General features: G+C 27.9%; 1 protein-coding gene across 4 annotated transcripts in view; it reads right to left on the bottom strand.

Annotated features, from left to right (window-relative positions):
• LOC107449061 (biotinidase) overlaps positions 1 to 19,077 on the bottom strand; it is a 29,872-nt gene that overhangs the window by 1,750 nt on the left and 9,045 nt on the right. For 2 of the 4 annotated variants that reach the window (XM_071184531.2, XM_071184530.2), the window contains exon 2: positions 932 to 1,140. In XM_071184531.2, coding sequence (XP_071040632.1) covers positions 932 to 1,140 — 209 coding nt within the window. Of the gene's footprint in view, positions 1 to 931; positions 1,141 to 3,214; positions 3,385 to 17,125; positions 17,282 to 19,077 lie in introns of those variants that run through there. The other 2 variants (XM_016064479.5, XM_016064478.5) reach the window with 2 other exon arrangements.

Genomic DNA, 19,077 nt, shown 5'->3' on the forward strand with positions numbered 1-19,077 from the left:
AAGAAAGAGAATTAATGTTGAAATGTTTAAAATATTGTTGAACTATTATTTGATATTTTGGTATTGGTATTTTGTTTTATATTGCTTTATGGTTTTGTTATGGTATTGTTTTATATATCAAAATTATCTGTGGTGCAATACCTATCGATTTCGGTGTTGAAAAATTCTAAAAGGTTTTGAATTAATTTAAGTTAATCCCAAATCAAGAGTTTATACACATTTTAAAGGTTGTAGTTAAATCTTAACTCTAATAATTGAGAAAGCTACACCAAAATTGTTTGCTACTTCCATGAAATATTTTCTCCAAATTTGGCGTCGGAGCATCATATTGGAAACTGTCAAACGACCGAATTTTTTTGTTTAGAATTTGTGCCTGAGAAGGTAAACGATTGATCTCTACGCTCGCGATTCTAAGAATTCTGCAGAAACAGAAGTAAATTTCTTTTAAATGCATGCATGTTTCCAGTTGTATGACAAAGATATTTATATTCTCATAAGAAAATGTACATAAATCTTCTAATTACAATAAATAATTTTATAATACTTAGCTTCTATCCGCTTCAATGTTTTATGCTTGTGTAAATGTTTGATTAACAAACTAATTTTATTTCAAGAAATAGTGTATCCATGCATCCTGAGTTAATGATTGAGTTCCATTCTATTGTAAAAATAATTTTACTTATTCTTGTGTGTATCTTATTTGACTGCAATTATAAATTTTAGTGTTACTGAAGAATAAAAATGGTGGCAGCTACTTTAGACGAAGTGTAAAAGAAAGTTCTTGGTATAGAACTTAGATTCTAACTTGGTATAGAGCTTAGATACTAACTTAGATTCATAGTTAAGTATGGTGTTTCACTGCACCTCACTGATGTAAAGTAGTTGCCACCATTTTTGAAATGAGACTTCACTCTTGAAAAAAAAAACTTACATTTCCTCCAGCAATATTTGCAGCGAGTTGATATGTTTCCAAATTCTTTTCAACCACAGCTTTTATCGATATTGATGGATCTGAATAAGGAATGGCTTCCAATACTGCTGCTCTATAATAGTTCTGATCCTTCGTTTGCCTTAATTTTGGCAATAAATTCATTGTCAGATAGGTGAGAATAATTACTGAAGCACATATTCCTAAAATAACTGAAATGAGAACTAAAGTTTAGAATTTTTATGAAATGAGATATCATCGCAAGTCACAAGAAAAAAGTTAAAATATTTATGAAAAATATTGCATTATTTCATTTTTGTGGCATTCCTGCCATGGCCGTTAAAGGATAGAGCCCATAAAAGAGAGACTAGGTGCTTGGCCATGGTGAAGTGGTATGTTTACACACCTATGATTCTTTTTACTTACGTCAGTTCCAGCATAACGATAAAATATATGAAGTTCTATATAATAAATAAAATAAATTATATATTAATTTATAATAATGATATATTAATGATTTATAATAATTTAATTTTTTTATTATAATTTGTTGCTCTTCCTGTTGACTTTATATTATGAGATTATGATAAGAGGTTCAATTCATCAAAAGAAATAATAACTATTCTCAGTATCATTCAGCTTGAAAATGATTGCATTGATGAGGGTCAATATTCAATGCAACATATAATTTACCAGCTTCAAGCATTTTCTTCAAAAGCATATCTACATGTAAAATAAACACATTGCTTCACATTACGTAGTCCTCACATGTCATTCACATGTTTATTGAACTTATCCCACATGGCGGATAAGAAATTATTAAATTTAAAAGACCATGAAAACAATTCTTTTTTTGAGCTGTTAGTTGTTTTATAAGCCGATAAAATGTATTGATATTATCTTTCAAAAAAAAAAATTATCTGAAACTTGTATTTAAAAATCAGCAATTAAATATTTTATCAATTTTTAGCCACTAAACATAAATTTTTTTATTGACCAAATTTTTGTACCCTATCAAAAAGGATTCTGGGTTATAAGCGAGATACGCAATGTCCTTGATTTAATATCATAGATTAGTTTAAGGAACATTTTAATTTAAAAATGAAACAATGCAAATAAAAAAAAATTGTTAATTATCCTCGTATTTTATTAACTTTGTTCCATCCCTTTTCCGTTATTTAAATCTTTGAGTTTTACATCATTTAAAAACAATTACTCTCCTGAAAAATAATGGCTAAATATTGAACCATAAATTTCGGATTTCAAATTTATTGCAACATTCAAAAGGTACTAAATTAAACAAGTTACCATTGAAAATTAGCTGTATCATTGTGTAATTGAAAATCTGCATCATGATACTTTGGTAAAACTTTGCAACTTATTAAATTTTTGGCATTTCCATTTGAACATTGGGCATCGAACATTTTTATGCTTTAAAAAAATTATTTCTATCAATAAAAAAAGCTTGTAACCCTTTATACACAGAAAAAAAATTTTGAATACGGGTTATTCAAAAATTTAGACCCAATTTAATTAATTTTTACTTCAGGAAATATAAATTACAATTAAATACATAACATGTGAACAGTCTACATGCCAGAAGAACGAGATTCCCAAGTTTTGTTTACCATTGTTTGGATATTTTGCGTAAATCACCACTAGTGTGTCCAGTTGAGTGAAAGCTATGGTCATTTCGCATGTGTGGTTACTTCCTAAAGAAGGTCTACTGAAGATTTTTTCACCGAAGTCAAGCATCACTGGCCACGGTCAGTGTGCGGTTTGGATCAATCTGCGTAAGGACCGAGGGTGTGCGGTATTGTTCCTCGCTAAACTGTTCTATCGCAAAGTTCTCGACTTCGCATGCAGATCATCGGGCTACCAAAGCAGGGGTGCCATCCCCTCTGCAGAGGATCAGAATTGTGATGGTATGTCTTCGGATCATCCTCATAGATGTTTCCCAGACCGTCGCCAATAGCCCATTGCGCAGCTCTAGTGCTACGTAAATGAACTACAACAACTAAACATTTTTAACCAGAGATTAAAACAATTCTGACTTCCTGTTGTCATTAGAATGTAGATTGCTCTCATACGCAGTTTAAATTTCATTAAACTCAAACCAATTAAATTGGCACAATCTTTTTGGATATTACTTTTTAGTTTTTTATTGAAAAAAAGTTTAATTTTACGTAATAATAATATTTAAAATTGATATATCAATAAATATTTAAATTTATAAATGAATTTAATAAATTTTTAAGACACAATTGTTTTTCAAAATATACGTACAAATGGCTCCCTTATAGTCCCTTAAGTCACACAGCTTCATAATGTTTTTGAGATTCCTAATGAAACGAATGTTTACTTTAAAATTTACTGATTTCTAAGTGTAACAAACACACTTCATAACAATGTGTATCCCTCGTTTAAAGAGATAATATTGAGTAGCAATGATCTTATCAACGGCGTGATAAATCAGAAATTGCTTCTCTTTTATCCTCTTATCTGATTAAATTTTTTTTCAATAATAGAGTCATACCTGCCTCATCACAATGCAATCAATGTTTACGGTGGAAATAAATTATAGAATAATATACACTCTATATTCTATGTTATAGAATAATGTAAGAACACTTTAACCTTAAACGTGATCACTCATTGAGTATTTTAAAAATATGTAATAATATTTTTTTGACAATTTTGAAAATATACCTTTGAGAAAAATTATAAAAAGAGCTTATAATAACATGGTATCTTGGGAGTTTCATCCGATTTTAGAGGCACCTGGTTTTCACCCTCCCCCACCCCACCCTTCTAAGAAGCTGATTCTTTGATGAATGAGATTGCGATTATGAATGAGATCTCTATAAATTTGTAAACACTTAATGCCGCATTTACAATTAATGCAAAATGACAATTAACTCTTAATTATACCTAATCCTTTAATTTTCTTAAATTGGTCTTCTTAATTAATTAATATTAATTTTAATTCTTAATTAAGTAATATTAATTTTCTTTTTTTAATATAGCAGCTTGTATTTATTTTAACTTTCTGCTTGACCTTCCTCATGGTCAACACGGTCATTGTCCTTCCTGTGGGGAGACTGTAACACTTAATTTAAAGCTTTATTTTTCAAAAAACGTGTTAAAAAAGGCTTTTGAAAGTTTGTAAAATATATCGTTGAGATATATCCTAGACATATTACAGTCGTAAAAATATAGCGTTTATCTATCTATCTATCTATCTATTTATATATATATATATATATATATATATATATATATATATATATATATATATATATATATATATATATATATATATATATATATATATATATATATATATATATATATATATATATATATATATATATATATATTCAGTACCGCTCAAAAGTATCAGTACACCTAGAAACTTATAAAAAAATGGCAAAATTCAAAATGTCATAACTTCTTCAAAAATGATCAAAAAGGCTTCTGCTTTAGCTTATTTTGAAGCTTAAAATCTTTACTTTTATGTACTTTAATTGTTTTTAATTAATATATTTTGCAACTATGTACAACTACACTCTAAACAATCATAGAAAACTGTATTAATTTTTTGTGAAGTTTGACGCAATGTACGGGCACAAAGGGGTTAGATATTGTTAATTTTTACTATACCATTGAAAAATTTGGACTTTTAGCTTTCATTTAAAAAACAATTTTCAAAAAAAACATGTTTTTTGATGAAGTTATTGTCAAATTAAAAAAAAGGTTTTTTTTCAGAATTTAATGATTTTTCAGCAATTATAATGAATTTTAGTGTAATTATAATATGATATGAAAATTTTTTAATTAAAATAAATTAAAATTTAATATTTCTCGATAATATTATTTCATAATTTATTGTATGTACATTTTTGTTTTCAAATTTTTTCTGAGAAAAATACGAAAAAATAAATTTCAAAATGTTAAATTGTAAACGTTGATTCTTATTTCATTATTATATTTTCCAAAAAAAAAATTAACATTGTTATAATAAATTATGAAATAATATTATCGAGAAATATTAAATTTCAATTCACCTTAATTAAAAAAATTTCATATCATATTATAATTACACTAAAATTCATTATAATTGCTGAAAAATCATTAAATTCTGAAAAAAAACCTTTTTTTTATTTGACAATAACTCCGCAAAAAACATGTTTTTTTGGATTTTTTTTTTAAATGAAAGCTAAAAGTCCAAATTTTTCAATGGTATAATAAAAATTAACAATATCTAACCCCTTTGTGCCCGTACATTGCGTCAAACTTCACAAAAAATTAATACAATTTTCCATGATTGTTTAGAGTGTAATTGTACATAGTTGCAAAATATATTAATTGAAAACAATTAGAGTACATAAGAGTAGAGATTTTAAGCTTTAAAATGAGCTGAAGCAGAAGCATTTTTGATCATTTTTAAAGAAGTTATGACGCTTTGAATTTTGCCATTTTTTTATAAGTTTCTAGGTGTACTGATACTTTTGAGCGGTACTGTATATATATAATATAATATAATATATATATATATATATATATATATATATATATATATATATATATATATATATATATATATATATATATATATATATATATATATATATATATATATATATATATATATATATATATATATATATATATATATATATTTTATTTAGTTGTCTTTTGAGCAGTGTTAAAAAAATGAATTATACGTTATTTATTTGGATTTATTTTGTTATGTGGCCTTAAGTAATAATTTAAGTCTTGTTGAATAGTTAGTCACACATTAAGTATTTATTTAGAATATTTTTGTGCTTTTATAGAAATATAACTCAGTCGCGAAGTAATTACGAAGTAAAAAGATTTATTTTTGATTATTTCCGAAATGGCTGTGGAAGTTTTAAACATAAGCGGTGCTTTGGTGTCGCAGCCATCATACCAATTATTGATGAAGGAGTTTTCATTTTAGAAAAATGGAATATATATATTTATTATATACGATGCTCAAGTTATTGCTCAAGAGGTTCGTGAGGAGGTAGAACAACATGTAATAGTACATTGGGAGAGGTTTATTTTCTATCTTACTATACGACAGAGAGGGAAATAATTTTAATATTTCTGCTGCCTTCTACGCTGAAATATCTCAAACTCAAACTTACGATGATTTTTAAGATTTAGTGACTGTCAAACAGATTTTAAATTTTAGTTAAAATTCAACACGTAAAGTACTGTGACAACATCAGGGAAATCTTTTGAAAATAGTTCGAATTTAAATCAAAGTACTTCCGTACAGGCAAGAGCTGTACGATAAAAAAAAGCTTAGATTAATATATTGTTTAAAATTAATAAAAGTGCTGGAATTGAACAATTACAATTAGTTCAAAGATAGTAGTGTTAGGCTGGGTGATCATTAAAGGAAGATTATATGTTGTACAAGATAAATTCAAAAGATAACCAATATAGAAAGCCAAAGTCGTATAGTATTATTAAAACATTATAGTATGTCACAAAGATCTGTGAAGCTTTAAATTTTAAAAAAAATTGCGTAAAAGGCGTTGAAGTAAGGACATGATGTGGTGGTTTATAATTTAAACAAATTCAGAGAATATGTTAAATTTTTAACTCTACAAAATTGTATAAGAAAATTATGATTAAATTTCGAGATTTTCTTTCATAAACCTAAATTAATTTCATGCGCAACTAACAAATACTTTCCATCAATCTTCATACAAGTTTTTATTAAATTGCTCAGTGTTCTTTCTAGAAGAATCCTCTCAACTTCGATTCTCTTGAGAATCAAACCGATTCATCACTTTCTTCCCTCCTAATAACTCCTTGCATCTATGAAGCTGCTTCGAATGCTGTAAAACAAGGAGAGTCATTTTATAATTCCCATTATTTTAACAACCGTTCGGTATCAAATCTAACTGAAAATAACAAACTTTTTTTTTTGCAAGGTGCTTCTATATATTAGAACTGGATCTAAATGAGAAAACTTTTTCCTCGTGATTTAAATTCCAATCCTATTCGCTTTAGTTTATTTTTCAGATAAAGTGTTAACCAGAGTTAGTTTGATAGTTAACCATATCTTAAACAATATTATTTCAAACAGATAAAAAATTTAATAAAACAAACTTGGTGAATTCAATTACAGTTTAATAATTTCGTTTACCAAATATTCACGCAGAAATAAATACTGCAATTTCGTCCTTGAATCAGGCAGTTTAATTAATATTTATAGCTCTTGTGTAGACTCGGGGGCACCTTGGGTTGGCGACAATGTCAATTGTACAATTTTGCTGAAAGCCCGTTTCTGGCTACCATAGATTCTTTGCATTCATTGACATCATTTTCGGGTTACCGCAATTTTTGTTTACCATGATGCGATTGGTTCTTGGTTAATTTTCAAATTTATAAATTTCATCTCGAATTTTAACCTTCGTTATTCTTTTACTAGTTACTCGCTTGATATCGTTGCATTATCTTTGTGTCTCAACAAAAAATGTCAGAAAAAATAAATGCACATTTTTTTGACGTGAAGAAAAAGAGTAAGAAAGCGATGATTGGCAGGTGTATGTATGAAAGTTTGATTAGTACCTACTCCTTATTTTTGTCCTGTTCGAGTGAAAGATATGAATATTCAACCTTGTAAACGGTTTAAAGCTGGTACTGATCTTCTTCCGAATGAGATGAATGTAAGATTTTTTTTTAAGAAAAACTTATCAAATTAAAAATAAAATCGTGGTTGTTTGGTGTATTTTTTCAGATGTAGAGAGAGTTGTCGAAATTCATGAAAGCAAATTCGATAAGAAAAAATATAATTGAGGTAAACGAGTGAATGGTAAATAGGCATTTGAGGGTATTGAAACAAATGAGTTGTTAACTAGTGAACGTTGTTTTTTTTTTTTTTTTTTTTTTTTTTTTTTTTCAAAAAGGACTTTTGAAGTTTGAAAATATAACTGCAAAGAAGTCGTATATTTAAAATTCAATTTCTCAAGAGCTATTCGACCGATTTTGCTGAAATTTCGTATTCTGCCATGTAACATCACATTCTTTGAAATAATTTTAAAAAAATGAATGACTTACGATTCAAACTTTTTTACGACTATTATTAAATAAAATAATAAATATTTATTAAAATAAATTTTTTCAAGTAATTATCTTTCGATAAACGAATTTTATAACTGCTTGAAAAAAATTTTCAAATCGCTTAAAAAATCTCGAGATATGGCGAAATACGCAGTAAGTAACAATAACATTAAGGGGTCCAAACTTTGGATCACTCTCATGACAGTCACAATGGGGACCATATTTCCCCAATATTTTGGGGATCAAAAATCCAAATCCTTCGAAAAAAAAGTATGTTTATTCAGATAAAATACGTTTTTGTATCTCATTTCGTAACTTAAAATATCCTCTGCATTAACTAATTAGCATATTAGAGGTCAACCCCTCGAACCATTAAGAATGATTCCTAGAACATGCAGATCTGATCAATAGAACAAAAGTTACTCAAGGTGGCCCGTTTTTTATTTTGCGCCCTGTACACACCACGCTCATCATACGATGTCAATTCTAAACTTTCTTTGTAGATGTTTAATTAATATGCATATTAAATATTTCAAATATTCATTGAATAAAATGTTTTAATGTGTTTCAGTAGCTTTAAAATGATGTGTAAAAAGCATGACAAATATCTATAAATGTTTGGCGCTGATTTTGGCTTCAAAATATCGCTGAAAATGAAAGGGGGCGCCTATTGTAAACTATTACAGAAAATATTATATAAAATACTGAGAAAAGCTTACCCCTTCCCCCTCCCCAGTTCTCTTAAGAGTTGAACTTCGCGCGATTAACTTCTTTCCATTCGCGCGATTAACTTCTTACTTTTGATTACTTTAAAAAAGGTTATTGTTTTGTCGCCAAAAAGATAACTTAACAGCCATGCGAAAAGTTAATCCATTTCTACACTTCCTTGCTATTTCAGAAATTCTATTTAGTTTGAAGTATTTTAATTGCCTAAGCTTACTGGATGCAGTTACGTATGCAACTTATTATAAATAAATATATTATTAATTTATTATTCATCAAAACAATAAAAAATATAAATACCTCATTTAGTTTACTTCACTCTGAAAAGAAATCGAAACTAATAAAAAATTTCTTCTTAATTTATGCTGATGCCAGTTGAAGATATCTGAATGTTTGTCTCACATTCTTATTCAGTAATAAATGTAAGTGCGAGTGATTTGATTTGATAATAGTGATGTCCAAACCAGAGACTGAACTATATCACTTGTCATTCAATGTGAAAGTGTTTTTGAAACAAAGAATGTGTTGGTTTTTTTGAAGTGATACTTCTTATGCGACTAAGAACAAGGTTGCGTTAAACGTTTAACTCTACATTTTTATTGGCCGGGAAATCACGTGGTAGGATCCAGTTTTCCCTCATTCATTTCCATATTGTTTTGGTTCTCATTAGCATAAAAATAATAAAAGTCATAAAAGTATTGTTTTACTATAAATATTTTTTTTAGTTTGTTTTGATTCACATATAATTTAATGGAGAACTATTTTTTATTTTCAAATTTAGTGGATAACAATTGTAAAAAATGAGTGAAAAGAATCCCACGGACAATGCGACGGATTTAGGGTTATGTCAAGGTACGTCTCTTGTGAATATCAATTGATTGTTAGGTTTTCTCTTCTGAAATTACATTATGACGCATTCACATACATTATTAATACAAATGCATTTTCCAGGGTGAGACGATGAGGTAAGCACAAGCACTTCCACTGGTTCAAGAAGTCCACGAGGGAAAAATTCACAATATTACCATGATTACAGAGCACGGAAGCGAGCGGAGCAGGAAAAAGAGTCGTTGAATAGAACTAGTGATCCTTCTACGACTGCTGATTCTTCTACAATTAACGTCGCAGGTTGCGAAGTTTGACTTCTTCCGGGCGGAGGGACTCCACGCACTATTTTTTAATTGTAGTAACTTAAATTTTCAGATAGTGAAAAATAAAAATAAAATTTCATTATGTTAATTTAAGAGAACAGAGCTTTTGCTGTTGTTCCAACAAATATCTTATTTTCACATTAACGAGTGCTTAGCATTTAATATGCAGATTATCTAGGTAGTTTGCAAATTATCTAGGTATTTTGCAGATTATCTAAGTAATTTGCAGATTGTCTAGATAGTTTACAGATTATTTAGAATAGTCTACAGATTATCCAGGTAGTCTACAGATTATCTAGGTAGTTTGCAGATTACTTTGGTAATTTGCAGATTGCGTAGGTAATTTGAAAAGTAAAGCAATTTTTGGGCATTTTATGGATTATCATAATTAATCTGCATATTTTCCAGATAATCTGTAGAACAACTAATTTCTACACTACCTTAGCGGTAAATATCATTAAATTTTACCGCTAAGGTGTAGAAATTAGTTATTGTATTTGTTTGTATTTTATAGTTAGTAATTGGCGCCTTACCCTTTCGTTCATTTCCATTAAACGAAAAAATCACATGACATGGTAATTAATTAATAAAAAAAGAATTCATATTACTTCAGCTTTAATTAGCGTAAAATTAATAATAGTTATAACCTCATTTACCAGTAAATTACTTTATTCTTCGTTATTCAATCGGATTTTTCAATAACATTTATTTATTATCTCTTCTTCGTATTATTCTCTACTTTTATTTCATTTCTCATTTTTATTATAAATCAAAATTAAAGGCATTATTTGGAAGTTCAGTTTCTTTATAAAGTAATAGCTTGATGTTTTGTTACGCAGCATTTCATGATAAAGGTACGTAATTACTCTTTCAATAATGATTACAAAAGTATTATTAAAAAATTGTAAATCAATTTTAGGAGCTAACTTCTTGCACCATTACTAAATTATCCATTTGGAGGAAAATATTTAGTTACTTTTTATGGCATCCAAAAATGAAATAATTTAATCCAGGATAAAATTGCAATGGTAACCAAGTAAAATGATTAAATTCAAACTTTATGACAATAGAATCGGAAATTTCAAATTTATGGAACCAAATTCACCTTAATACAATATTTTTTTTACTTTTTAAATCATTAATTCTTAGATAACAATCAATCAATTATAGGCAAGAAATGAAAATAAAAGTAAATATTTTCTTTCCTTCAGTTTATTTTAGCTAAATTTAATAACACTTGTGAACAAATTGTTTGTTCCATTTACACAAGTACTTGATCTTGACTTTCAGGTGTGAAGGTTTCAAATCTGAAATTAGTTTTACTCCTAAAGCTATGGATTTTTAAATGACATGTTTAGTCTATTTTTTGACAAAATGTACTAGTTTAAAAACGTTATATAATAACGTGGGGTCGTATAAATGTTCGGAATCAAATGAAGAAACAGTTCATAATAAAGAAGCTCACCTAATGGCGTATAGCGACTTTTTCGGGAATGTGTTTCTGTCATATTTTAATCATGATGATGTGTCCAAACTCTCCTAGAAGTTTGTTGCAGCATTTATGAGACACCCCACTCTTTGTATACAACGTTCTTATACTTGTACCTGAGCCGGGATAGCCTGGTTCGTAGGGCGTTGGACCCATGTCAAAGAAGTCGAGAGTTTGATCCACGCTGGTCAAAGACAAAAGTAAATTGTGACTGGTGCCTGTTAAAACTGACGTGTCACAGAGTCCTTTATGATCCCGTAGCAAATCATGCTTCTGTGGGTACTGAATTGGAGATTGACCGTTCTTTGTTTCAGGTCAAAATTATGATCTGTGGGTCTATGAATGGATGTACGAATTGGTTCACCCTATAAATGGGCAGTGACGTGTGTGTGTGGCAGAAGTCGTATTCTTGGCCATAGTTGACGCCACTGAAAAACAAGAAACGCATCCTCTGCCTTAAATTCGTTTAGTTCCATCAAGCAGGCTTGCTAATATTGGCAAGTGTCATTAGAAACAGCAACAAACCCTCACATTTCGACAAAAAATATACTAAAAATGTCATTTGAAAAAACTGTAGCTTGGATATAGAAGCCAATTGCTTATTTCAAATCAGCGACCATGATCCGTTTGAAAAATCTCATGCATTAGAAAACGGGAGGAAAAAAATGTTCCTAAGTGTGATTTTTATTTGAAAAAACTGCAAATTAGAAAAAATAATTTTTTATTAATGTTTTGTTTGCGTAATTAAAATAATGCTATATGCTTAAATGAACTCATATTATATTTATAATTGAATAGTGGATATAGTTAAAATTTTTATATTAAGTTTAAAAAATCATTGCACTAAATTATTGTTATACAAATTAGAATTTGGACTTATCATTTTTAATTATAATGTTTTTGTTTCTTTTGTCAAACTTTATTAAACAAATTTCTAAGGCAAAAAATTATATAAGCTAATCGTTTAGATTTATAATCTAAAAAGTCAATGCTATCGTCATAAAATACAAATGGTGCTATTTACGTAAATATGAAAAGAGCAGTTCAAATTCAACTAATTGATAACAAAGAAAAGATTTTCTTACCGTAAATAAGTTTTTCATCGAAATTGTAATGTTGTACAGTGACATTTATGCGTATTATCAGTACAAAAAAAATTTAAAAAAAAAAAAGAAAAAGGAAAGAAAAAACCTAAAACTGATTTAACAACAAAAAGTAGATACCACAACTCTGAGTTCAGAGAATACGCATTGCTTTTCGTATTGTGTGCTTTTTGTCAACTAATGCGAATTAAACAATTTTTTCAACTGATGTATAGAATATTTAACTAAAATAATTTTGCACTACTGTTGTATAGGATATTTAAAAATGATGGAGTGATGTATTGGAACATCAATTTAATAAGTTAATATCTATAGCTAAAAGTATCTATATATATATATTTCTCTTACACAGCGACAAAAAAAAGCCTCATTACAACTCCTCGAATGGCAACGCTAGAAAATCGACCAATGATTGCCGCTAAAAATGTCACATGCCAAATCTAGCTTAGGTGGCTGAACATATAGCGCTTTTAAAAACGGAAACTGAAATAACCAGAGAGAGTATTCTCACCAAATGTGATCTCTTCCTATTAAGCTAGGCAGAAGTGAGTAGTCTTTGTCGGTAGATCTTTATTTTAGTATTTTGTCGAAAGCGCTTTTTTTCACGAATTTATATGTTACGAATTTATTTGACGATTAATTACAGCCAAAATTTTAACCTTTTTAAAGAGATATCAGTTTTAGAAATTTTATCTTAAGATTTTATACTATAGCATTTTTCTAATAGGCTTAACGAATTACATGTCATTTATTTGAATTCAAATTTATTTTAATGACTTAGTATTTACCAAAAAGATGTAATTTTCTTTTTTAAAAAGAGTTTTTATATGGATTTGAATAATTGTTTTGAATTCTTAAACTTTTGTGCATTTGCAATGAACCTAAGTTAGCAGCGAGCGAAGCGAGCTTGGTTTGCGAAGCAAACCATATAAGATTGCGTAGCAATTTTCAGGGGTTGGCAAGCGTTAGCGAGCAGGGGGCGCTGCCCACTAGTTTTAAAAATTGTTTTTATTGTTATTTTTCATTATTATGAAACGTTTGACATCACACAAGACATATTTATATTTCAGAATCGTTCAACGTTTAATAAACAATCTGTTTTCCGCATACTTTTAGGAAATCTTTATTTCACTTGAATATGAAGCATTTTTGCAATGTTTCTTTCGAAATATTTCATTTCAGTTGCAAAAGTAAATTTTTAAGACCTTAAATTTCCCCCTTTTATTGGAACAGCCTGTTTATATTTTAACATATAACGTGTTTCCTTTTAGAACGCCGTGACACAATGAAAACAACTAAAATAAACATAAGTGAGTTATTGATAAAATGAAAAGACTTACCGAAGGAAATAAAAATGTTATTTTATTAATATTTTCTAATTAATTAGCTTAAACGTTTGACATTAATGGGTAACTGAAAATGACTTATTGATGTTTTCATCAAATAAAAATTTAAAACACAAATTAGTTTCTAATATGTTTTCAGAAACTTTGAAGAAATATAATATTGTGGTATCATCAACTGGGGTTACTTCAATTCTTAACTTTGGATGGTTCTGGACTTAAATTATATATGATGCTAAAATATATTTTCCTCGCATCCTCTTTCAATAAAACGTAACGAAAACATGGTGGCCAAGGAATGTTTCCAGTTAATAACATTCCGAAGTAGCTTTGATTACTAATTGCAATCTATTGAAAATTGCTTTTCAACAGCCAAATTTTTGGAAGTATTTCTTTCGCAATCTATTGAAAATTGCTTTTCAACAGCCAAATTTTTGGAAGTATTTCTTTCACAATCTATTGAAAATTGCTTTTCAACAGCCAAATTTTTGGAAGTATTTCTTTCACAATCTATTGAAAATTGCTTTTCAACAGCCAATTTTTTGGAAGTATTTCTTTCGCAATCTATTGAAAATTGCTTTTCAACAGCCAAATTTTTGGAAGTATTTCTTTCGCAATCTATTGAAAATTGCTTTTCAGCAGCCAAATTTTTGGAAGTATTTCTTTCGCAATCTATTGAAAATTGCTTTTCAACGGCCAAATTTTTGGAAGTAATTCTTTCGCATGTAGTAAATTAAGCAAAAATATACTTAAGAGCAGTTGACAAAATAAATATTTATTATTTTCCATTTTTTATTAATTCTATGCTAAGCGTTAGTTAAATTTTTAGATTCTCATTATAAAATTTTAGTAGATAATATAAATATCACCTGTTAATTGTTAGCAGATATAATTAAATAACGAATACATATATATAAGTACACGATGTTAAAGTCCTGAATACGTAGATTAAGTAGCGACACACAGCCATCTTGGTGACTGCAATTCCTTTTGTAACCGCAACTATCAGTGTAGAAGTAAGGAGCTTCTATTCTAAAGTGCCACTTTTTATTAATTAATATTTTCATTTTCTTGAAGATAGCTTAAATATTTACTATTTATTCTTTTAATTCATTTTTTTTATGAAATTATGTTTAAGTTTTATTCCGTTCAGTGAAAATAATACATTATCAGTAAACTGAAACTTTCTCATTTCGTCATTCATAATCAGCTATAACTTTTTTCTCTAAACTCTTTCAAGTGCAATCAGTTTTTTTATGAGGTTCAAAAGGTGGTATGATTTGGGATTTAAATCATTATGTACATTATTATCAGTGTTCCATGAAAAAGTTTTTTTTTTCAATAGTTCAAATCTTTTCCTTCTTAATCCATACAGATTGTCATTCGGTCTTTCATTACAAAAAATTGCTAAAGCTTAAAGAGCAAATAATTAAATTTAATGTGAAATCTTAATTAAAATTTTAAATGCGAACAACAAAATCAGAAAATAATTAAAAATTGCCGTTTAATTTTTAAAATTATAAATTAAATAAAAATGTGTTTGGCAATTAAAATATAAAACATATTATAAATATTAAACTAATACAGTCACTTCAACGCCATTATCATCTTATCGGTATTTCAAAAATAAGTGCTAATGCTATTTAATTTATAAGGATTCACTATGATTGAGATATATTAGTTGAGTATTTATAATATTGTAAGACAAATATTTTATTTCAACAAATAATTCCTGATATTTCAAAGTAAAATACATTTCAATTTTATCAATTGGATGAAGTAAAACAATCGAACTGCGAGGTATATGATATGAAAAAATATTATGAATAGATATATATTTATGAATATATTAATGAATTATTAAGAAATATATTAATGAATTAGCACAAAGGTACTTCAATTGTAATCAATTTGAATCGTTAATTATTTTATATTTTAGTTTTTGATTATGTTTTAGTTTTAATGTTAATATCATATCTTTAAAGAGGAAAATACTTGCCCTAGTTGTTAGTTGATTGAAATAGGAGCATTATTCTTTTATAAAATAAAGCAAAGCAATTCAAAATATCAATATAAACATTTATTAAGACCTTTCTTTAAAATTAAAAGCAAAAATTTCACATAAACAAATAAAATAATGAGCAATTTAAAATATAACGGGACATTTTTTTAGCAATTTCTTAATATAAAATTATATCGTATCTAGTATTATTTCCTATCTAGTATTATTTCCTTCTGCCAATTATATGCAACCATACTTTCAGTCGCTCTTTATTGCGACAGGTAAGCGATATAATTTAAAGCCTAATTTTGATTTATTAGAACACTCGAACTCAATATCCTGTCATTATTAATTTAAAAGTATGAAACAATAAGGTAAAAATAAAAGCAAAAATAGAATAAACAGATAGAGTGCAATGATATTTCACCGTTCCAACTAGTCAACAAAATGGCGACTGATTACCCATGTGATCGGCGACAGCCAATCAAATTCGAAAGGAACACAAAGGTCTCAGGAAAAAGAATGACGCTGTTCAAACTAGGTAATCAAGGGTTATACACGATATAACACATTTGTTGTTTAAAAATAAAAACCTTTTTAAAAAAGAAATTCGCGTCTTCGTTTCCTTGGTGATGGAGTCCTAAAAACAACGTCGACTAGAAAAATACTGAATTTTTCCACTTCAAGAGTAGGGAACGTTGTAGCATAATATTTATTGAACAAATATATTTATAGCACGCTTTTAAAAATTACTTATCTTTGTTTCATCAGATGAACACAATATATATATATATATATATATATATATATATATATATATATATATATATATATATATATATATATATATATATATATATATATATATATATATATATATATATATATATATATATATATATATATATATATATATATATATATATATATATATATATATATATATATATATATATATATATATATATATATATATATATATATATATATATATAAGGCTGGGTTTTTTTTGTCACCTAAAGTATATAGTAGAGAATGCCCGAAGTTACTCAGGCGGCGAAATTGACCGCTCTTTCAGTAAGAATAGAAAATCATTCGATATCGATTTTTTAAACATTTCATTTTGGTTTCAATTGTAAGGTCTTAGGAGGTTTAATTTAGAATCTTTTATAGAATCAAGCTTTTAATGTTTGAAATATAACATGAATGCTTCAATAGCAGTTTGAAAACAGATAAAACTAACAACATTTCCAAAAGTTATGAAATAATAAAAAGCACTTACTTAAAATGATATACCTAACTCTCATTTTCTTCCATATAATTGCAACTTGTTCGTAGTTCAGTCTTACCAACAATATTAGTAGGTGTTATTGTGTAAAAAAGACGAACAACTGAAAAATACGGGCTACCAATAAAAACTGAGGAAACAAATATTAGTTCTGATAAAGCAGATTCTCATTATGTTTTATTTTCAAGAACAAAAATGAAGACTATAAAAAATTTTACGCAATTTCTCCTTGAAACTTTTTTCCTAGTATAATAATAGTGAAACTCCACAAAGTGTTCATTAAAAATAGTTGGCTACTGACCATATTTTATATCGTTGGATTAAAGATTTCCGAAATGTTTATTAAATTTCGCAAAACATAAAAATGTTATAAAATTTTAACTCACACGCGAGTACAAAGGTTTAGGTAGCTCAGCTCCAGACTAAGATAATTTATTTCAAGGTTGAAACAATTGTGACATTGCTGCCTCACACTTGTGTCATAGTTCTAAATTAACACTTTTTATATTTTTAACTTAGTTTAGTCTGTTTTTATTCGCAAATATGACGTTTTCTTACCTAGTTTATTTATAGGGATTTATTTTCAACTAAATGATACTGCATTTTTTAAAAGAAACTGCAAAACTTTAATTTTTTACCTTCAGTGAATTATTTTTTTAAAAAATTTATTTAGTTTTATTCATTTAGTTTCAAAAATTCATTTAGTTTTTTTTTCATTTAGTTGAATTCATAACTGAATTGCTGATCTGTGCTGGATAACAATACAAGCTTCAATAGTTTCTTCACTACTTTAATCGAACTTTATATCGCCAAGTTATCGAAAAATAGAATTTAGCATCATTCAAAAATTCTACAATTCAATTTACTGAGCCGTAGTGGCTCAGGGGATAGAGTGTTCGCCTTCAAACGGATTCGAATTCCAGCGATGGTAAGTTGATACGAATTCCGCACCCGGCTCACACCGACCACAGTGTTGACGTAAAATATCCTCAGTGGTAGACAGATCCTGGTTGGAGTCCCCTTGCAATCAGGCTAACCATAAGACTCTTTGTGGTTTTCCTCTCAGTGTAACGCAAATACTGGTTAGTTCCGTAAAAAAAAGTCCTCTTCGAAGGCAAATTTCTCCAATATTTGACCCAGAAGTTCCCTTGTCTTCTGGATTGGGTTCAAAATTACAAGGTTATGGAGTTGAACATTAGTAGTCGTTCACCCAAAATTAGGTACGTTGATTGGTATTGATTGGCTGATTGGGTACGCTAATTGGTACGCAAAATTGGGTATTCAATTTACCGAGTAGCAAGAGGGCTCAAATTTCATCTGGAGAGATGAGTCTGCGCCAATATCATTTACAATTTTTTCTTGAATGCTGTAAACTAATTTTTTCGCCATTTTATTGCTAATTGGATTTAAACTACTTTCTAACGTAAACAAACTATTAGACATAGATCTGAAAATATTACAAAAATTAGAAAGTAAGCTTTTTCAAATCAAAAAAAAGGGATAAAATGACTTTTTTGTACCTAAAAGGCAGATCTGAAATAAAGAAAAGTGATTGCATCACTTTTGCAATTATTTTTTATTACCACTATAACGTCTCTCACCCCTTGTCTTTCTAACGTAATGCACCCTACGCTTTCCTTACTGCGTCTGACAAAGAATTATTTTTTCTTTTTTAACCTATTTAAAAAAACATAGTTTTTTTTTTAAATTTTTATTTCATTTTATAATTTAAATGTTCGCATAGTTAATCCAATGCAGTAGTAACTAACTAACTCTTTTTTAAGTTTTTAAGATAAAATTTCTTTTAAATAACAGTATATACTGCTTACACATCACCTCTTTTACAAATAAATTCAATGAATTTACAAATGAATTAATGCAATATTTCTATGAAACGAAATTATAAATGACTAATCATACTTAAACAACCTACATTTTTAGTTATT

The sequence above is a fragment of the Parasteatoda tepidariorum genome, chromosome 10 (genome assembly GCF_982258835.1).
Source record: "Parasteatoda tepidariorum strain Cologne lab strain chromosome 10, Ptep-v5.0, whole genome shotgun sequence".
NCBI classification, from domain to species: domain Eukaryota; kingdom Metazoa; phylum Arthropoda; class Arachnida; order Araneae; family Theridiidae; genus Parasteatoda; species Parasteatoda tepidariorum.